This window comes from Sinocyclocheilus rhinocerous, unplaced genomic scaffold, assembly GCF_001515625.1.
Source record: "Sinocyclocheilus rhinocerous isolate Xijiao unplaced genomic scaffold, SAMN03320098_v1.1 scaffold155, whole genome shotgun sequence".
Lineage (NCBI taxonomy): Eukaryota > Metazoa > Chordata > Actinopteri > Cypriniformes > Cyprinidae > Sinocyclocheilus > Sinocyclocheilus rhinocerous.
This window is the reverse complement of record NW_015661891.1, coordinates 577,920-601,060: the sequence shown is the minus strand read 5'-3', so window position 1 is coordinate 601,060 and position 23,141 is coordinate 577,920. Positions and strand designations below refer to the sequence as shown.

The 23,141-nt window shown below is 37.7% G+C and overlaps 1 protein-coding gene across 1 annotated transcript in view; it reads left to right on the top strand.

Moving 5' to 3' along the window:
* Positions 1 to 22,783, top strand: part of LOC107726838 (IQ motif and SEC7 domain-containing protein 3-like) — a 99,872-nt gene extending 77,089 nt beyond the window's left edge. The window contains exons 3-6 of the mRNA XM_016536541.1: positions 3,101 to 3,979; positions 5,354 to 5,574; positions 14,619 to 14,780; positions 22,624 to 22,783. Of these exons, the coding sequence (XP_016392027.1) occupies positions 3,107 to 3,979; positions 5,354 to 5,574; positions 14,619 to 14,780; positions 22,624 to 22,750 (1,383 nt within the window). The 5' untranslated portion in view covers positions 3,101 to 3,106 and the 3' untranslated portion in view covers positions 22,751 to 22,783. The remainder of the gene's footprint in view (positions 1 to 3,100; positions 3,980 to 5,353; positions 5,575 to 14,618; positions 14,781 to 22,623) is intronic.
* The last annotated feature ends 358 nt before the right edge of the window (positions 22,784 to 23,141 follow it).

Below are 23,141 nucleotides of genomic sequence, written 5' to 3'. Positions count from 1 at the left end.
TACCGCATTGAGATGTCAATTTGGCTTAAATGGCTTAAAATTACTTTAATGTTTAAACTGACAAGACTTAAAACACGTGAGAATGAAAAACTTTCGAGGAAGCAGCACTGGCCTGATCGTTAAGATAGTTTTGGGGGGCTAAGGTGACAGATGGGGGGCTGAAACCCACCTAAAAAGGGTTTAGAACCGCCCCTGGTATAGCGTGCGTAATTATACTGAAACATAAATATATAACCAGTTTACCTGATTCAATGTGATGGCTGAGCCAGTTTCTGAGATAACAACATGCCAATCCGTGGTTGGATTTCCGACACGGCTAATCGTAAATCATCTTACACTGTCAATAAACGTGACCAGGGTTGCCAGGTTTTCACAACAAAACCCGCCTAATTGCTACTCAAAACTACAAAACGCGGCAAGTGTTAAAGTAGCCCAATTCCGCGGGAAAACCGCGGACTTGGCAACACTGAGCGTGACTGATACTCGAGCCAACTCTGCTCTAACTGTCGACTAGCAGTGGGAGTCAGATTGCCCCCTAGTGGATTGCTAAAGATTTGTTAACTCATATTCATAAATTCTCAAGAGAATGTCTCTGAATTAACTGATGCTCGCGCCCCCCTTGACAGGTGCCCCACAGGTTGAAAACCCCTGGCCTAGCTAATTGTAAGCTACTGTATAATCACAACAAATTGCCAAAAATGTTGGATTGATGGATTACCAAACTATTTTAGAATTTCCAATCAGAAAACCCCATAAACTTTTAGTCTGGGGAATCATATCGGGGGTTTTAGTCTCACGTAGCCAGACCTTCAGAGTAACAGCAGAAGGTCTGGGAACCTTGGCCGCTTTGAATGGCCAAGGACTGCCCAAGAGGCCATAAAGCAACCAGTCATATTTCGTTTTGTGCCGTGTCATGTTTAGGGGCATGGAAATGTCCCTTTAGAAATCTAGCGTTTAGTTGATGCTGATAAGTGCTCATCATCACAGTTGTAAATACAATGGCTTTGTTCCTCAATGAGGGGGTTTGGCGCCATGGCGTCTTTGTTTCCAGAGGGAAGGTTACAGAACATGACAAAGACGTATCCTGGAAATTCAGTAGAATTCAACCAATCAGATGATGACTTCAAAACTCCTGAAGTGTTTCCAATTGTATGTGCCATATGCATCAGACGTTCAGCCAACGGTCCGAGGGCTGAGACTGAGTAGGTTTTTTGACAACAGGGTAGGATTTCTGTTTAACACTGACCTCCATCACCTTTCTTGTGTAGTTTATGTAAGCCTGTCTTGTTTGGATATGCATGATATGTCATTTTTTGCTGGGGTGGTGAAGAAGTGAGCTTGGACAGAGTGCTGATCCAGCTGTCAAGTCTGATTTGCCTGGGCTGAGTTGATAGGGAGTGGTGTCATTGCTATACCCCCTTCCTTTACGGCTGCAGTGGTTCCGGAATGATCTCTCTCCCCGGCGCCGCTTAGTGAAGTGATCGGAAACGGACCTGACAGCTGGCTAATGGGTAGATTTGCAGCAGGACTGCATTCGTTACACGCCTTCATGTCTCTTTGTCTTTTGCTCTCACCCTCTTTCATGCCCCTGCTCTGTTGCGCACCTGGTGTTTTTACCACACCTCAGGGTTATAGAGATCACAGCTATCTTAGTGGTTTTGTGATCCCAGAAATCAAATTTGTCTGCGTATCTTCTCTGTATTTCATCTCATTGTGTTTCAACCATACTGTCATTTATCTCTTTTACCTTTCGAAAAGCCCAGAAAATAAATAGCGCTGAATGTCACATAGATCTGCTGTGTGAAACAGTGGCGACATCCTTGATTTGTCCACTCTCATATTTCAAGGCACATGTAGTGTATGAAAATAAAGAAAAGACATCCTTGTCAACTCTAGCATTCTTTTTGAAATTCCATCTTGTGTCCAAGGCCACCACTGCTATTTCATCCCTTGCTATTGATAAGGTTCCAGGTGTGAGGCTTCATGCTCAAATACAACCTGTTTCTTTCTTTTAAGGTTCATATTTACTTTTAAATAGAGTGTCCAATGGTGTATGTGTGCACCAATGGAACATTCTGGGTAAAAACAATAAATATTCAAGGCAGGTTGTGAACTAGCAGTAGCATTCCCAGCTCAAGCCTCTTCTGATAAGAAACTCTGTAGCTCAGAGCCCAGACCCTATTCAAAACGTAATATTCCCCAGACATATCTCTCCTTTCTAACCTAGTCTGAGACAAATGTAGATTACTAAAATAAGATGGATTTTCGGTGTTAGTCATTTCAGTTTAACAGGCCCTGTGATGGCCACCCTATGGCCCGAGAGGATGGGATAGGTTCCAGCATCCCTACAACCCTATTTAGAACAAACGATTCGGAAAATAGATGGATGGATAGAAGGTGGCAGGCAAAGGCAAATCTGTTCTGACTGACCACATGGGTACTCAAAATCTAATAATTTCTGAAAGTGTTAGTTGAGGGTGATTTACCTTTGGATTTTGAGCCAAACAGTTCCCAGAGAATGTCCTTTTTGTAAGGACACAAGCTATGAAAAAATCTAAAGGGTGTGTGTATAGCAATATCAAAGTTTTGGCTGTGTAAAAGTCTAGACAAAGTTCTCATGCACTACAATATGGGTTATTCTTGTTCTGCAAGGTCCTATCACAGTTTGGCTGTCTTGACTATATTTTCACCCGCTATGTCCACAAATTATTTAATCAAAAGTTTATTCAAAAAGAATGTTTGGAGTGAGTGAAACAGTTTTTTTAACGCCTAAACCATAAATGCAGTCTAATTAACACAACTGTTAATGCACAGTTTAATACATGTACTTCAGTGTTTCTTTTTTTACTGTGGGGTAATTGCTTTCACTGTTGTATACAGTGTATTGGCATTTATTGGCAAATTTTATTAAGAGTCTCTGCATGAAAGGCAGTCGGGGACTTAAAAATTGGTTTGTCTCAGCATGTCATGATATTTAGCAATATGTAGTAAGTCTTGTTATTGATTTAATTTCATGCTGTCATCTCTTTCTGTGGATATTTGTCTGTGCTTGTCATAATGTTGCCTTATCTGACCTTGTTTCATATCTCTTTCTTTGCAGATCGAAATGTTAGAGCACAAATATGGGGGCCACCTCATCTCACGCCGTGCTGCTTGCAAGATCCAGACGGCTTTTCGCCAGTATCAGCTCAGCAAAAACTTTGAGAAGATCCGAAACTCCCTCCTCGAAAGTCGTTTGCCACGCCGTATCTCCCTGCGAAAAGTGCGGGTGCAAAATACAGAGGGTATCTCAGCTGAACGGGCGCTGGCTGAAGGCTGCAATCTGGCAAGTATCCCCCTTGTCCGGTCCCCATCCTTGCCCACCACGGTAGGTGGCTCCCTCACTGACCTCGAAGATTCCTTCAATGAGCAAGTCCAGTCTCTTGCCAAATCCATTGATGATGCACTTAGTAACTGGAGCATGAAGACCATGTGTTCACTCCAAGAAGGTGGCACCTACCAGTTTAGCTCAGAGGCCTTTAGTACAGCTGGTGGCAAATCTGGGTTGGCAGGAACAGTCCGAGAAGGTGGCCCCATGGACCCTGCCACATTCCAAGTAGGAAATTCTGAAGTAGACAATTCTGAGAACAGCAAGCGGAGTGCCAGCAAGCTGATGATGGCCTTCCGGGATGTGACCGTTCAAATTGACAACAAGAATTTTCATGTGTCCTCTTCCGTTTTGGAGTCCTCCACCTCTGTTTCTCTTGGTAATTGTGTCCAGCAGGGGGCCATAATTACTGAGAGCCCACAGCAACCTCCGGTCAGTGATGCAAAGGAACAACCTCAACAAGGACAACCACCACCATCTCCACAGGATCCAGCTCCTCCACCCCTAGAGCAGGATGCTGAGGAAATACCAGATGGCGATTTCCCAGCTCCTCCACCAAGTGAGGAGGAGCTTGGGGAGGATCTTACACCTCTGGTCTTGGAGAAACAGGAAGTTCCAGAACCAGCAATTCCGGTAGAGACAGCAATAACCTCTGAAACCTTTTTTAACGCCTAAACCATAAATGCAGTCTAATTAACACAACTGTTAATGCACAGTTTAATACATGTACTTCAGTGTTTCTTTTTTTACTGTGGGGTAATTGCTTTCACTGTTGTATACAGTGTATTGGCATTTATTGGCAAATTTTATTAAGAGTCTCTGCATGAAAGGCAGTCGGGGACTTAAAAATTGGTTTGTCTCAGCATGTCATGATATTTAGCAATATGTAGTAAGTCTTGTTATTGATTTAATTTCATGCTGTCATCTCTTACTGTGGGTTTTTGTCTCTGCTTGTCATAATGTTGCCTTATCTGACCTTGTTTCATATCTCTTTCTTTGCAGATCGAAATGTTAGAGCACAAATATGGGGGCCACCTCATCTCACGCCGTGCTGCTTGCAAGATCCAGACGGCTTTTCGCCAGTATCAGCTCAGCAAAAACTTTGAGAAGATCCGAAACTCCCTCCTCGAAAGTCGTTTGCCACGCCGTATCTCCCTGCGAAAAGTGCGGGTGCAAAATACAGAGGGTATCTCAGCTGAACGGGCGCTGGCTGAAGGCTGCAATCTGGCAAGTATCCCCCTTGTCCGGTCCCCATCCTTGCCCACCACGGTAGGTGGCTCCCTCACTGACCTCGAAGATTCCTTCAATGAGCAAGTCCAGTCTCTTGCCAAATCCATTGATGATGCACTTAGTAACTGGAGCATGAAGACCATGTGTTCACTCCAAGAAGGTGGCACCTACCAGTTTAGCTCAGAGGCCTTTAGTACAGCTGGTGGCAAATCTGGGTTGGCAGGAACAGTCCAAGAAGGTGGCCCCATGGACCCTGGAACAGGCCAAGTAGACAATTCTGAGAACGTGGCCCGGAGTGCCAGCAAGCTGATGATGGCCTTCCGGGATGTGACAGTTCAAATTGACAGCAAGAACTTTCACATGTCCTCTTCCGTTATGGAGTCCTCCACCTCTGTTTCTCTCGGTAATTGTGTCCAGCAGGGGGCCATAATTACTGAGAGCCCACAGCAACCTCCGGTCAGTGATGCAAAGGAACAACCTCAACAAGGACAACCACCACCATCTCCACAGGATCCAGCTCCTCCACCCCTAGAGCAGGATGCTGAGGAAATACCAGATGGCGATTTCCCAGCTCCTCCACCAAGTGAGGAGGAGCTTGGGGAGGATCTTACACCTCTGGTCTTGGAGAAACAGGAAGTTCCAGAACCAGCAATTCCGGTAGAGACAGCAATAACCTCTGAAACCTTGTCTCCACCAGAGGTTGCAGAGACGCCAGTCACCCCAATTGTAGAGGTTTTGGAAGCTAAGCGAATTGAGTCAGACACAGCGGACAACAGCTCAGAGCAGATGAGTAGCAGCAGTACATCCACATCAGCTCAATCGGCTTCTGAGGTCTCGTCCAAAGAGGCTTTACAGGCTATGATTCTTAGCTTGCCCCGATACCACTGCGAAAACCCAACCAGTTGCAAATCTCCTACCCTCTCCACTGACGTCATGCGAAAACGCCTATATCGTATTGGCCTGAACCTCTTCAACATGTGAGTACCCAGAGAACCTCTTATCTCCAGTTGATTGTTATGGTGGCAGAACTCTTTACATCACACTTGCTTGAAGTGACTAATGCCAGATATTTTAAGCTATAAAACCCTTTTCTCTCTCATTTTATCAAGCTGTCCTCACCTGCCATTATTATAGCTGCATGAGGGCTGCTCTTCAAAACTTCACCAAATTCTAGTCTCTCTCTGTCTCTGTCTCGCTTCCCTGTCTCACTCCTGTCATCTTGTTCTGTCTCCAGCTGTGGCTAACACCCCCTCCCTGATGCCTGTCACCTTGGGTTTGTCTGACCCTATTAATAGCACTGCTTTTATTTAAAGTGCTGTCTCACTCCCTTTTCCTTAATCTCATCTTGCTCCATTGCAAACATAAAGACATTTTAAAAGTAGTACTAGTTGTCTAATTAATAGCACACTACAATAATGAGACTATTAGGTTTATCTGGGTTGTGTGCATAAGGAAGAGAGATATATACGAGGAAAATGAAAGGGGGAACATATTATATCTGTCCGTTTTCTAAGTTTCCACCATTTCTGGATGGGGATTCTATAGCCCCTCAAAATGTATTGTACAGTTTTTGCTTCCACATTTGGTCTTCAGCATCACTCTTCAGATAATGAGCTTGCCATAAATACCATTTCAATAATGGTTTGCATTTTGACACTAAATAGCAGTGCTTTCTAAACCTGTCCTAAAGGCTCACATTTGGATGTCTCTGTTTACTGTTTACATTTACTGACACAACCATTTCAAGTCTTACAGTCTCTAATGAGCTGATGAGTTGAATCAGGTGTGTCAGATAAGGGAAAGCAATCGGTTTCCTTGTCATAATGTCCCAAGAATACCACTTAAATGGTGACTACCAACTATTCAGAGTTATAAAGTGTAATTACTGCTTTCAGCTACTGTATGTTGAATATTACTATTTTGATATTTATTTTGAAGTAAGCAGGGTAAGCAGGGTAAGATCACTGCATTATAGATAAAGATATAGCAGGGTAAGATCACTGCATTGTTGACTGTTATACCTAATTATACATTGCAGTTCTCTCCACTGTGTATGTATTTTTTGATCCAAATGGCTAATTTGCTCAAGCTCATTTCACAGAGGCCTAATCTGAAACATGTTTCCTTGAGATTTCATTTTTTAATACAGGACCAGTTTGTTCCTTTATTCATACATAATGGATTTGATAAGGATTAGATAACATCAAGATCATGTCGGTTTACTAGCAAGGAACATAATTTCTAAAATTCATGCATGACTGCAATATGGCAATCTCCCCGAAGGCATTCAAATGTTATTTTGCTGCACCCCTAAATCACAATAAGTGTCTGATTTGAAATAATCTTGTGTAACTTGCATATAGAGTAAATTCAAGTAAAATTGGACAGTTTTTTTTTTAGATCAATGTATTACGTAAACACAAATATTTATGTATATTATATTATATATTATAACATATAAATTTTTCCTCAACACTTTTTGAATATTAAATTCATTTAATGTTTATTTTAGTTCAATTTTTTTTTAGATCAATGTATTACGTAAACACAAATATTTATGTATATTATAACATATACATTTTTCCTCAACACTTTTTGAATATTAAATTCATTTAATGTTTATTTTAGTTCAATCATTTTGGTTTGTTTTGTTTTTAATTTTTTTTAGCTGTGTTTATTAATTGCACATTGTTTATCATGCACTAATTTGCATATTCCATCAAGATGTCTCTTTCTTTTTCTATTTGCTTCTTATAAATCAGTTATATTTGCATTCCAAAGAACTGTCCACTCCTGTAACTATCCTATCACCCAGGTGCATCTTTCCAACAAGGACATCTGTTTTTGAAAGCTGGAGAAATGCAACTCCACTTTACAAATCCTGTTGGCTTTATTTCTGCAGTGTCACATCGCTGCCAATTAAAATTCTGCTCCCGCATGTCTATTCTCTATGTTCAGCCAAGAGTGACTGAGGCAGAGTTTGATAAGAGCTCTCTATACGCGAAACATAACAGAGGTGCATGATGGGAAAGGTTGAATCAGGACTGTGCTGGACTATGCATCATAAACATAACAGATTAAGGTCAGAAACTTTCTGCAAATGCTGATCCTTATGCTGATTAACACATTGTAAATGTACGTAGTTGGCGGCAACAAATCTCAGCACTTAAGGGGTTAATAGGTTAATAGAGTTTCAATCGTCTGTTCCATTAAATCGAATGTGTTAGGATTCACATAGCTAAAACATGCTGACATTTTAAAGAAGTGTGATTCAGCAAGATTATTCTCAAACTATTGCTTCTCCATGACAGTAATTATCCTGAAAGACAAAACTAATTGTAGATGAACAGTTCGCTATTACACAAAATGGCATCCCTTGCTAAAAATGCAGCATATTGAATTGTGTTTTGACACATTTTGAATTGCAACAGTATGGGCAGTTAAGTATATTTCGCGCCCAAATATTCTTGTTTTTCAACTAGGGCAACGAATCAATTCGATTTCTGTTTTCTCAAGGCTGATATACACAGTAAACATTATTGAACTAAAATCCAGTCACAAGTATTGCCAATATATTGTATCCAACAAGTTTGATAATTATTCTCCATAGATTAGTTGTTTTGGTTCCACTTTATGCCTATTAGGCGTATTTAACTACTACATATGTATGAATGAAAATGAATGAATGAATGAATGAATGAATCAATCAATCAATGAATGAATGAATGAATCAATGAATCAATCAATCAATCAATCAATCAATCAAGGTATTTTTAGTATTTTTATTAAATATAATCACAAGGTAAAAACATGGATGCACACAATAAGCACAATGCATCAAATGATGTTAGTGCAGAGTGGTTAAAGACACTTCATATAAAGTAGATCCTTTTCTCTGCTTCCTATTGTACAGTCTCTTTTAAAAGAAAATTAAATATTCCACTCCAATAATTGAAGAAATAAATGACTTTTACCCTTACTTCTACATTTACTACCCTATGCAATGGCACTTCAGTGCCATTTGTAGTTCCTTTAAAATGAGAGAAATATTCTGAAGTTAGAGGGCCTAATTAAAAGTTCTTAATCAGCTATAAAAAAGCCATTGGGGGAATGTGGCTTTAAAAAGTTAAAATCTTATTCAGATGGAAGCAGTGGTTTTCTGTAGTATATTAAACTATCCAAGATCTCCATGTGCTAGCTTCTGTTTAGTTGCCCTTTCATTGCTGTTACAGTGTCCAAGCTGAAATGCATTGTTCCTACCTCTTAATGGATGCTTTTTGTACTGAAATTAATCATGTGTGTGTGACAGCAGAGACAAATAAAAGTAGAAAAGTCACGAGTCACGATGAACTAAAATCCAGTCACAAGTATTGCCAATATATTGTATCCAACAAGTTTGATAATTATTCTAGGTAGGTTAGTTGTTTTGGTTCCACTTTATGCCTATTAGGCGTATTTGACTACTACATATGTATGAATGAAAATGAATGAATGAATGAATGAATGAATGAATGAATGAATGAATCAATGAATCAATCAATCAATCAATCAATCAATCAATCAATCAATCAATCAGGTATTTTTAGTATTTTTATTAAATATAATCACAAGGTAAAAACATGGATGCACACAATAAGCACAATGCATCAAATTATTTAAATGTTAGTGCAGAGTGGTTAAAGACACTTCATATAAAGTAGATCCTTTTCTCTGCTTCCTATTGTACAGTCTCTTTTAAAAGAAAATTAAATATTCCACTCCAATAATTGAAGAAATAAATGACTTTTACCCTTACTTCTACATTTACTACCCTATGCAATGGCACTTCAGTGCCATTTGTAGTTCCTTTAAAATGAGAGAAATATTCTGAAGTTAGAGGGCCTAATTAAAAGTTCTTAATCAGCTATAAAAAAGCCATTGGGGGAATGTGGCTTTAAAAAGTTAAAATCTTATTCAGATGGAAGCAGTGGTTTTCTGTAGTATATTAAACTATCCAAGATCTCCATGTGCTAGCTTCTGTTTAGTTGCCCTTTCATTGCTGTTACAGTGTCCAAGCTGAAATGCATTGTTCCTACCTCTTAATGGATGCTTTTTGTACTGAAATTAATCATGTGTGTGTGACAGCAGAGACAAATAAAAGTAGAAAAGTCACGAGTCACGAGCGACTGGTAAAAAAAAAAAAAAAAGCTTCAAAAATACATTTGCAGAAAGCATCTAACAGCATGTTCCTGACTTGGTAACTTACATAATGGACAAATAGGCTTGCGTTTACGCACAGCGGCTCTTTATCCATCTTGCGAAAGGGAAGGTGCAAGGTCTACTCATTTATTTCCCACCTTCACCAAGTGAAACCTTCTTTGCCCTGTGTTGATGGCGACAATATTCACGGTAGAATGTAACAGAAGGGATTCATCTGTTTTATAGGGCTGAGTGAATGTATGTGTGCACTTGATTATGAATCAGCTGGGAGGGCGATGCCGGCTGCCAAGCTGAGTGGGAGGCTGTTTATTTTCCACCCGCTCATCAGATTTCCTTTAAATAAAGGAAAGTACACAGTGAGAATTTTGAACATATGGTTAAATCCCTCAAATGACTCAGCTTCATCTGTCATTCAAGGATTAGTTCACCCAAAAATGAAAATATTGTCATCGTTAAATCAGCCTCATGTTGTTCAAAATCCATATGACTTTCTTTCTTGATTCGGCAAGAATCAAGCTCGGGTGAGGCTTAAATCAAAAGTATGTCTAAATTAATTGAAAAGCCAGATTTAACATTGCATCTAGAGTGCACATATAACAAATTGGTGTTGTATTATTCCTACTTTTTATATATATATATGTAACACTGACCCTTTGTAGAGGTTACATCTTAGGTCAGTAGTTGACAACAAGTGAGTCATTTGATCATTCACTTAACCAATGTGAGTGAATATAGAGACAGTCGTTCATTAACATATCTAAACATGCTTGGATTTCTAAAACATCCATAACGCAGTACATCAAAAAAGAGTTTTTCCAACACTATCTCACAAACCAATTCGTATGTATTTTACAAGGTGGCTAATTCGTATGAATTCATATGTCCTCACTAATACGATTTTGTACGATTTGTCTAAACCCCGGTGACGGATAGGCTTAGGGCTGGGGTTGGGTGTAGGTCATTCGTACAAATTCATACGAATTGTGCAACTCGTAAAATACGTACGATTTAGCAAAAATCTTATGAATTTGTATGAGTGAGGTCGTACGCATTCGTACGAATTAGCCACCTCGTAAAATATGTACGAATTGCCGTGAGATCGGGCTGGTTTTTCTTTGATTTATCTTAATTTGGGGGCTTTTCTCATCAAATACAGATATCCGTGATTTCTTTGATTAAACTTGCAGCTGATTCAATTAATTTGATTAAATCTGCTAATTAATCGACAGCCCTACTTTTAACATTATCAAAAAAAGCAAAATAAAAATAAACCAGTCTGTCCTTTACTCAGACTTCATCGCCTCAAACACCCCGACAGATAAGGATAAGGCAATTTTTAATCAAATGGAGGTTTTGCTCCAAGAGAGTGAGTGAAAAGAGAGAGGGGTTGTCATTAGTTCCAGCAGTTCATTTTCTGCAGGGTAGCCTTAATACCTGTGACAGCTCAGACTGAATCTAAAGCAGGTGTGTGTGTGTGTGAGCCAAGATGCCGAAATCTGAGTTTGGATTAACAGAGAGATTTGGGGACCAGAATGTGCTTTCCCTAAACAGATAATTAAGAAAAGAGGAGGATTGTGGGGGCTTTATGAGCCTGTATTTGTTGGAAAGAGCATGTCAAGGACATATAGAGGACACTGATGTGTGAACGAAGGACGGTTGGTAAGCAGAGTGAGTATAACGCTCTAAATTGAGTTTTCACCTGCCTCGTGAACAGAATGAGAATGTTTCTTTTCCCCAAAAGAGAAGAAAACAGCAGGTGAGAGGAGAAAAGAAAGCGAGGAGATTGTGTGTGGGATTCAACATAGATGTTAGATTCTGTTTATGTGTAAATATAGGAGACTGGCCATGACCGTAAGGTGCCTTCAAAAAGCTGTGCTCCATCTGTCATGTAAGTGTCATGTTTTATGCAGGACTTATACCTGCAGTTCACCTGCCCCCTTTTTTCTTACAATACCAGAATAGAACCAGAGCATAGATGTTAGTTGAGTGTCAGGTGAACTTTATGTAGCTACTTGTCGCAAAAGCTCTTTCTGTCTATCTGGATGTGAAGATAGGCATTTCTTCAACTGGAAGCACTTTTGGCCCTGTGTACTTTTAGAAATGCAATCCCTTAAAACATATTATTCACACCTTCACTGGTTTATTTAATGGCAGTGTCTTTTCACACTAAGTGCAAACAGCCAACCTTGTTGCCAAAGGCTATTTTTGCTCCAAGCCATCTTTGCTCAGACAGTTTACCCTTAGTACAAACAGCATATTACTTCTACAAATACAGTATTTTATGTGAATCGCATTTATCACTATTTGCACTTAATGTAAACAAGATTCAATTTGTTTATATTTACATTTATTCTATCAATCGCTTCAGCATCTATCTGCTATTGCAAAAGAGCATCTACCTTGTTTTGCATTTATTGTAAATAGTGTCATTTGTAATAATAACATATGGTGGACATGTCTTTTTATGACATTTTTTTTATATATAAAATGGGAGACTCCTTTGTTTTGGTAAGCATTTGGTTAGGAGATTATGCATCCTTAATACACACAACTGAATTATATTTTCACCCTTGGTGCATAATTGCAGCTTTATTGGAGCACAATAAGAATCCACAATAAGAAGTCATGTAATTATGCATAATTTATTGTTATTATAATATTAAGTACATGTAATGTGTAACAAGGACACCTTAAAATAAAGTGTTACCGGATTTGGATAAATTCCACACAATAAATGCTAAATGTTTATCATTCGTTATGGATTTTCATCTTTTAAGATCTGATGATCAGATGTTTAGCTTTTGTGTTGAAATATTTTATTAGCTCACTAAAAGCAAAGCTTCCGTGTAAAAAACAGTTGATATCGAGTGGCTTTAACCCAAGACAAATAAACAAGTTTAAATTAGGCAAACATTTAAGGGATAAGGCACAGTCATACCACTTTTTTTCACTGCTTTTCACCACATAAATAATTATAGGGACAAGAGATATTGACTGTTTTAAAATCTTAAATCCATTGCAGTGTAGAAAACAATCATCCTGCATATCAAAAAAAGATGAAAACAGCATATTTTAATAAATCTGAAGTATTATTAATACTGAAGTCAATTGATAACTATCACAGAGACACAAGATCGTAGGCAGTGGTTGAGTTTGCATGAAACAAAAGAGAGTGAGTCTGCGATGCCCGGATGAGCGGAATATTATTCAGCACTGTTATTAAACCAATTAGCAGCATTTGTATAATAGTTTTCTGCTAGAATTACAACCATTTAAAAAAAAAAAAACGGTGCACATTAGAGATGTTTTATGGCCATTTAACTTGTTTAAGAATGAGCCCATCGTTACACTGTTTTTCCATCACGATAAATAGACCAAATAAAAACAGCACAACCTATTCAGAACCACATATCACACTATTGCATTTCATTTCAATTTCTTTAAAATAAAACATAGTGACAGGCATTTTATTGTAACTGACAAACAGGCTGTTCATAAACTACATTATGTTCCCCTCAGTAAAGCTAGACAGTAACGTCAGGGGTTGTACATTTATTATGAGGAGTAAATCATTGCAATGAATAGGGAAGATAGAGTGGAATAGGGAGATTGTAGAATGCAGTCAGGCAAACCAGAAATACACGGTTCTCTCAGCATGTGGATGAATGAAAGTTTAGTGGACCCTCTATAAATCCATGTACTTTTTTCTCCCAGGGCAAAGACTTAGCAATGAGAATGCTGACTGAAGGAATAAAGCAACTCTATAAAGTACAGCCGAGAAGCTTCTTTCTGTCCCCCGTTGTCACTTTTATTGTCTGAAGGCAGGAAAGCGTTGACATTCTGGTTATTGATAAGCCACTGCATAGAAAAATTGTGGTTATTAATACCCACTTGGCTTCTGTGGAATGAGAAAATGTCTGAGGGACTGTATGAGATTGAAACTCCTTTAACAAGAGACACATAAAGCATTTTTTTTTCAAGTGTCATGTATATATTTTACATCTTTATATCCAATAATAACAACAAAACATTTAAAAAAAAATGTAAATAAATTTTTTTTTTGCTTTGGAACACATCATTTTTTGAAAATAATATTGGTGTTGGCATAGAAAAATTGTGGTTATTAATACCCACTTGGCTTCTGTGGAATGAGAAAATGTCTGAGGGACTGTATGAGATTGAAACTCCTTTAACAAGAGACACATAAAGCATTTTTTTTTTCAAGTGTCATGTATATATTTTACATCTTTATATCCAATAATAACAACAAAACATTTAAAAAAAAATGAAAGAAAAAATGTTTTTTCCTTTGGAACACATCATTTTTTGAAAATAATATTGGTGTTGTATAATAAGTATTGGACCTGTCAAGCTCCTAAATGACAATAAACACCATAGCATGATAGAATTATAACTGATGCACTATTTTGCCCATCTTGTGAAGTCATACAATAGCTTTGTGTAGTGACTAAAACAATCCGCTTATAATCGTTCTCTTTTAGATCAAATTATGGTGTCTTTGACAAAAAAAATGCAATTTTGACTAGTGAATTTGAATAGTCAATTTTGACTAAAATTCATTTGACTAGTGGCTTGTTTTTTTAACTTTGCCATCAAACAGAATCGCAAAAATCTGCTAGATTTTTTTTACTTTTTCTGGTACAATCCAATGCAATTACAATACAAATCCTGTTGTAATATTATAATATTAATATTGTAAGTTAATGCCTATCCAATACTGTATGTACTTGGGTTCAAGTTTTAACAGTGCTGCTGACAGTTTTTCTCTCTCTGTTTATCTCTTTCTCTGTGCATCAAACAGAAATCCAGACAAAGGCCTCCAGTTTCTCATCTCTCGTGGGTTCATTCCGGATACACCTATAGGTGTGGCACACTTCCTGCTCCAGAGGAAGGGGCTGAGCCGACAGATGATCGGCGAGTTTCTTGGCAACAGCAAGAAGCCGTTTAACAGAGATGTGTTAGAGTGAGTATATGAAAATGCCTCTTAGTATCCATAGCTTAAATAAGAGCAATGAGAATCTGTAACTGTGTGCGAAAAAGAGAACAATATCATAAAAGAGAGAATATTTACACTTTTAAATGGAAGAATTTTTTTTTTTTTTTTCTCCGTGGATTTGGAGAGTCATGGCATCTTTTAATGAGATCTCCCTTGGCTGCTGAGCTCTGCAGAGCTTTGCACTTGGAAATGATACACTCTTGAGGCCTCTTAGCAGAGTCAGTGTGTGTGTGTGTGTGTGTGTGTGTATACAGTGCAGTACATTTTGAAGTGATGCATCTTCTAGATTTAAAGAGACAGTTCACCTAAAAATGAAAATTCTGTGATGTTTTACTCACCAACATCTATCCACATTCTTCAAGATATCTTCCTTTATGTTCAACAGAAGAAATAAACTCATACAGGTTTGGAACAGCTTCAGGGTGAGTAAATGATGACAGAATTTTCATTTTAGGGTAAACTATCCCTTTAAATGTGTAAATGCATCCACACTTATATTAGGCCCTATGTGTACTTTAAGGTATCTTCAGAGACAAAAGAATGAATGGATGGATGGATGGATGGATGGATGGATGGATGGATGGATGGATGGATGGATGGATGGATGGATGGATGGATGGATGGATGGATGGATGGATGGATGAATGAATGAATGAATGAATGAATGAATGAATGAATGAATGAATGAATGAATGAAAGCACATAACAAAATGACTAAAACTAAAATTAAAAGTATAAACAATAAAAGCTTATTCAAATTTGTATGTTTATTTTTAATAAGTACTATTTATTTTTAATAAGTACTATTTATATATAAATAATACTAAAATAACATTGGCCATTATATGATTATTATATTATTCTTTGGGATGGCACAATAAAGCGACGTTCACTTGCAGAACGCAAGCTTCTAGAGGGCATATAAGTCTGAAGTAATGAATTTAGGTAAAGGGGTGCAGAGCAAGTGCTGGTTTTGTAGGCAAACATCAATGCTTTGAATAATTTAAAAGTCCGTAAAAGTGATTTTGTGCTTCTTTGGGATGGCACAATAAAGCGACGTTCACTTGCAGAACGCAAGCTTCTAGAGGGCATATAAGTCTGAAGTAATGAATTTAGGTAAAGGGGTGCAGAGCAAGTGCTGGTTTTGTAGGCAAACATCAATGCTTTGAATTTTATGCGAGCAGCTATTGGTAGCCAGTGCAAATTGATAAACAGGGGTGTGACGTGCATTCTTTTTGGCTCGTTAAACATTAATCTTGCTGCTGCGTTCTGGATTAATTGTAAAGGTTTGATAGAACTGGCTGGAAGACCTGCCAAGAGAACATTGCAATAGTCCAGCCTGGACAGAACAAGAGCCAACTGAGAGCAAGGCAGTCTTGGTTGAATGTCCACTTCTGAAACCAGACTGGTTGCTGTCAAGGAGGTTGTTCTGTGTGAGAAAGGCAGAGACTTGGTTGAACACAGCTCGTTCAAGTGTTTTTGCAATGAAATGAAGAAGGGAAACCGGTCTGTAGTTCTCTAAAAGAGATGGGTTAAGGGTGGGTTTCTTAAGTAGTGGGGTTATACGAGCCTGTCTAAATGTTGAGGGAGAAACACCAGTGTGAAGGGATATGTATGAATATGAATATGAATATGTATATGAATGTTACATTTGTGGATGCACCAAAAGTATGCAAAGGTCTTCGATCTTTAAAAGTAAAGAAATAACTCCTCCCTGACATATTTTGGAGCATTTGGGAGCTTTATTATTTTCCTGTAGAGCCCTGGAAAGGTCTTTCAAATACTCCCCAGAAAGCTTTATAATGCTGTGGTAATCCATCAATCCCTAGTGCTTGTAATTTTTTTTTTCTGTTCTGCCCAACATCTCCACAAAAGCTTGCTTTTTTTTTTTTTTTTTTTGCAAAGGTCAAGGTGTGTGTAGGCTTAATATTAAAATGTCAGTAGAAGAAAAGAATTTTAAAGTTATATGTGCCATGATACAGTAATGATCATAGAGATAGAGAGAGAGAGAGAAAATACATACTCATATATATGAGTATTACCACACATGCATTTGATATAACTCCCTAATTCCCCAACAGTATTTCTCTTTGTTTCATCTGACAATGCATTTATCAGCTCCAGGAAGCCGCAATAGGCAAAATTTGACTAGGTTCAGGCTAATTATAACTTCAAATCATTATTCTCCAGTTTTTCATCACTTTCATGCACAACAAACACTTTTCTGGAGTTAATAAATTCTAAAATCAAACGTATGCTACTTTACTAACTAATATTGGCGTAAAACAAAAGAAAGCATGTGGTATTTACTAATTTCATTCACCATAGAGCTTTACATTTAGTTTAAAAATTGGTGATTTGGGAATATTAACAACAGTATTACCAAGAAAACTAATAAAACACATTGCCCTTGGCTGGAAAACATTAGTATCATTAATAAGCAATTTTAAACCAAACATTTAGGCATAAAAATAAACTGTACAGCTCATTTTAGGTAAAGACTTCACTTCTACTGCTTTAAGACGTGAGCTATAACATGCAACACAACAAATGAAAGACTCTCTGCTGTAGCCAAAAACAGAATATCATGAATATTTCATGCCGATATGATAAATGGACACTAATATTTTTATTTCCCTCAAGTCAAGTCAAGCCTTTGCATATTAAAACAAATGCCATTGCTATTAAATTTGCTTTGGTACACACATAAAGGGGAAGGAAAGAAAAAAAAAGACTTCATGTTTTAAAAAAGCACTAAATAAACCATCAATCTAGATTCCTTCTTTGGATCTCCTGACTCAGAAGGCAACCTGTCTATCAGTTTCTACTGTTTTCCAGAAGACAAGCTTTGTTCTTCAGTGGCTTGTTTCTTATTTGGACAAGCAGAGCATTTATTCCCAGTATCCCCAAATTATAACAGAGCAAACACTCCAAGCTTGCATGCACCTCTCTCCAGAGCGAGAGAGGCAATATTGCCCACGCAATGTTAGATGCCGTAGCTCCTTGACAAAGTCATGCAAAGCAAGGCATGGAAACCCATTCTATTACTAGAGTAAAGTATAAATTGTTTTTTATGCATAAACGAAGGTCCACATACACCAAATTAGTACATGCGTATTGTACACGCACTGCTCGATTTTTGTAATCGCTGGTACTTTGTATGCCCAGGTAGCTCATGCACATTTAATTTGTTTTGCACTAATCTGTTGTTCCACAAGGTGGCAGCAACAAAAACAGACACCCACATTGACAAGCACTTGTGTAAGTGGGTTATTAGATAACCACAACCTTAGTTTAAAAGAGTACAAAGACATTTTTATCAGTCATAACTCCTGGAGAAAAATAGCGCAGACACTGGACAAAGATGAAACATGTTATAGCACGTGTCGACCACTTGTGTTCATGCATGCTATCAAATGGAGTATATTTTGAAAGGCAAGGGGTTTGACTGTATGCAGCATAGCATATGCAAAAAAACGAAGTATATTTTGAGCTTTAATCAATCATGTGAGTGCCCAGATTAAATGACAGGAGAGTTTTACACAAAAGAGTTAAAAAGAAAAGTAAAAAAAAAGAATAAACAAGACGTTCACTCCCAGCATGCATCACCTTATATTACATAGTACATTCTTGTGTAAAGTACACTGTAATTGCACATAAAATATGGTAACACTTTATTTTAAGGTGACCTTGTTACACGTTACATGTACTTACTATTCTAATAACAATAAATTATGCATAATTACATGCAAGTAACCCTAAACCAAACCCTAACCCTACAGTAAGTACATGTAGTTAATTAATATTACTCAGTACTTAAATGTAGTATTACACTGTGACAAGGACACCTTAAAATAAAGTGTCACCTAAAATATTGTTCAACTATGAAAGTGAATGGTGATCAGGGGCTGTCAAGTTCAAGAAATAAATAATCCTGCATACTTTCTAAAAGGTTAGTTTGCAGAAATACACCCGACAAGTTGACAGATTTCATATAACATGTCCAAAAAGAAGCACTAGCAGGAGCAGAAAGAAAATGAATTATTGTTTCTTGTCAGATTATACAAAATTACCCCCGTGAGATCTTGGTTAGAAACCACTGCAGACTGCGCAACATCAACAGTATTTTGTCAAAGATGTCAACATGTCAAACGGTTTGATAAACATCTAAAATTTTAGTAACGATTGAGGGTGTTGACTAGGTGATCAATCGTGTCACATTCTGACATCCTTATTGACACTCAAACTGAAATTATACACATCTAAAGTACCTATAGGTTCCTAATAGTGTCTACTTGTAGCAGTCAAAAATTAAGATTTGCAAAGTTAATTAATTGCACATTAGTGAGCTTGCGAAAAGAAAAAAAAACTGTACCAGCCATATGGTCATGGTGCATACAGTAAAAAACTTTACCAGCATGCTACCATGCACAAATCTCCTCACATGCTAAATGCCAAAAAGTGACTGAAGGTGTTGAACGAATGGATTTTCTGTAAATTGCTGCAAGCATTGAAGGTCATGTGATCAAGGCAGTGAAATTACAAAATAAAATATCCCCTCACTATCAAAGACCAGACTGCTGATCAGCTGGAGGCCCCTGGCATTCAGAAGCTCTTCAGGAACGTATCCCATTAGCCCAGACCGTAATGCATCCTTAGGAACAAGCTGTGATGTACAGTAATCTTCAGCAGAATAACACGCAGGAGGTAATGTGCTACTGGGAAACCTGAATAGGTCTACTGGGGGAAAACATCCCCCTATCACCTTAAGGTTTAATGTGCTGGAAGGGAATGTTTCTTGCTGTTCAGTTCACATTAGTTGGTGTGGCACAGTGACTAAAGCTCAGGATTGAGCTCATAAGGACCTGGCCATGATCTATAGTATTCTCTTAGTACCCTTGAGCAAGACATTTAACCCAAGGTTGCTCCAATTCCATTGTCTCCATAATAGGTGTATGCAATAGGCATGGCTCCAGAGTCTTTTGTAATCGGCCACAGGGAGCTCAGAAAATGTGCTAACCAGCTTTTTGGAGATGTTCACCACTTGTTTCCTCTTTCCTCAAGCCTGATGATCCATAAACTCTGCAAGACTTTGCAGTTGTTGTACCAAAGAAAAGGCAACATAGCACCCTAAAGACCGTAAATCAGTTTCTCATTTGATGAAGACGTTTGAGAGGTTGTTCCTGATCTATTAGACCAATGTTCCCAACCTTGATCTTGGAGTACCCCTAATAGTGCACATTTTGAATGTATCCCTTAAATCAGACATATCCATTTCAGGTATTGAAGGACATACGGGATAGGTGAAGTGGAGATATAACAAATTGCTTAGAGGTTTGAATAAATTTGTTTGTTAGCCCTGCAATGGACTTTTTCTACTTTTTTTTGGCCTGAAATGCTGATATAGCCTCCAGGACCCTACATAGGGCATCAGTTTGGAAAATGGAAATGGATGATTTTTTTGTACAATATGTCTGTGCACACTCTACATTCATTTGTCTGCAGTGCGGTATCTGAGTACATTTTGACTGTTCTGAAGCTTCTTGCTGAGAAGAAAAAAAAAAGAGAACATTGGCAAAAATGCACTATGTTTTTCTTTTTGTCCTGAAGAATCTGTATGCTTGTCTTTTTGAAAATGAGCTTAATGAGCTTGCTGCAGAAACACTAGATTCCTCTCTCAATATCTGTTGATAATGTAACCAGTTTGACAGATGAGCACCCAGTGCTTCCAGACACACGGGGAAAGCTCAAATTAGAGTTAAAGTTTAGTGCAGTCCTTACTATACAAAGCGCGTCCATTATTGCGAGCAGGCTTTTAGAAAAGATCTTCCAGTGTTTTTCTGGCTAGTAATTTTTTATGATTTTTCTAAACTCTTGGGTCTGCTAAAGCAACAACACCAGCTCAAGTGAGACCTGAACACTTTATTGACTTTTATTTAGCAGCAACACATTTAATTGATCAAATGATTGTAAAATAAATTTTCTAACAAAAATAAGAAACCAATACGCAAGCAAGCATTATATGCATTTTATGCTTTTATAGTGACTACTAAGTGACTTTCTCTACATGTGCATGCTATAATCATGTTTCCATTCATATGAAAGATATACTATAAATTATGGACTATAGTAGAAATACATTTATTTTTCAAGGCACATAATGGCGTGTGCGTTTATCCTTGTATGTTTTTATGTTATCTGTGTGTGTTAATGTTCATTCAGTTATTCAGCTTTGAACAGTCTGTTTTTCATACTGAAAGGATATTCTTCAGCAACTTTACCAAAAGGGAGAGAGGAACAGATTGGCTCACTGTTCTTGGATATTTATTTCCCTGCAGAGATGTCTTACTCTCTCTGCACCTGCTCTATGTACAAATCGACAGCCGTTTCTCTTTCTGAAACCTCCAGCTGGCAGCTTAGCACAATAAACATGAAAACATTGGTGGAAGTAAAAATAATGATCAATTATTTATCGCCTCCATACAGATCACATATATTTTATCGAATAAACATTTCCGTGGTTCTGAATTTGTCTATGTGGAGTGAAGCTTCAGTTGGACTTCTTGGGCTGTGAACTTTGTTTGACATTAAAGGAATAGTTTAATCCCCCCAAAAATGAAAATTCTGCCATCATTTATGTCATTTCAAACCTGCATGATAAAGAAATCACCAATATCCAAAGAGCACCACAAAAAGTAGTCCATACTAACTCATGTGTTAAATTACCAGCTATTTTTGTGAAAGTGATTTTGTAAAATTATTATGCTATGTAAAAATCTACACTACCGTTCAAACGTTTGGGGTCATGAAGATATTAAAAATATTAGCATGTATTACCAGTATTACCAAATCAGCATATTAGAACGATTTCTGAAGGATCATGTGACACTGAAGACTGAAACAATGGCACGGAAATAAATTGCATAATTTTTGTATGAATTATCCCTTATAAAGGCAGTTTGGTGCATTCATTTGAAATAAGCCTTAAAGTTGTTCATGTAAGTGGGAGTTCATTGTTTTTGATAGCTGAGATGCGATTACTCTGGGCCTGGTTGTGGGTTGAAATCATCTGTGAGTGATGTCTCCTGAAGTCTATTGACATCCCATCACTCTATCTTTGCAGTATTTGTGTTAATGTTAAGGTACACTTCACAAAGGTCTTGGGCACTACCAGTGGCTTTTGATTTCACGTGTCATTATTATCCTTAATAAAAGCCACATTTGTGACTGTTTGACATAAAATCACATGCAAATTGTAATTTATTCTGCTGCAAAGTGAAAGCAAACATACCATTTAATTAATGCAGAGCCTTCCATCCTAATGACAACCCCCTAGGGATTTGAAGAAGCTATTTGCAGACCAATTTGATTCATATAGATATTATAATTATTAGATATTTTAAGTATTGGACAGTTGTACTTTTAAAGAACTAATTTACATTTAAAGAATTTACAAATTGTAATTCTGAGAGTGAAGTTAATGGGACCTTTTAACTGAAATGTCAATATATATATATATACAATTTTATCCATCAAGCATGCATCAATTTAATGAATGCTTGATGGATAAAAGTATTAATTTACTTAGCCCAAATTGAAATTGGTATTATAGTAGTAATACAGCATTAAAAAAAAAAAATCAAAGGATGTCCCCAAACAGTTCCACAAAGGTCTGGGCTAAACCTCAAATATCCACTGACCGTAGAGCCGGCCATGTGAGCTTTCATCTTATGTGTCTGCTTAATACCTTGTTTTTCTTACACACTCTCTCTCCCTCTGTCATTTTCTCTCTGTTCCTTCTTTTTGATAGCTGTGTGGTGGATGAGATGGATTTCTCGGGGATGGAGTTGGATGAGGCTCTGAGGAAGTTTCAGGCTCATATCCGTGTGCAAGGCGAAGCGCAGAAAGTGGAGAGACTGATAGAGGCATTCAGGTGAGACTCCAGACACCGTTACACACACACATCAATGCTCCAGCCACCTTCATATGTGAGGGGAAGATAAGAGCTGGGGTTGATGGGATACCTGTGCTTATGAACTTTTTCATCCCTGCACTGAAGGATAAAAATGCACGCTGAATGCTCTCCATAAATCGCATTCTCAAGGAATACAGCGCTGTATTACATTGAAGTAAAGGATTAGTTTGAAAAGCAGTTGGGTAGTTGACATGAAACATTTTTGGAAATGTATGTGCAGAGTAACATAAACTTTAAAAATGTTTTTTGCATGCGACTTTAATTAGCTCATATAAATTGAAAAACTATATTTGTAGATTTATTGTCTGTCACACTGCAGGACCATTTTAAATTAACTAGTGAAAGCAAAAAAA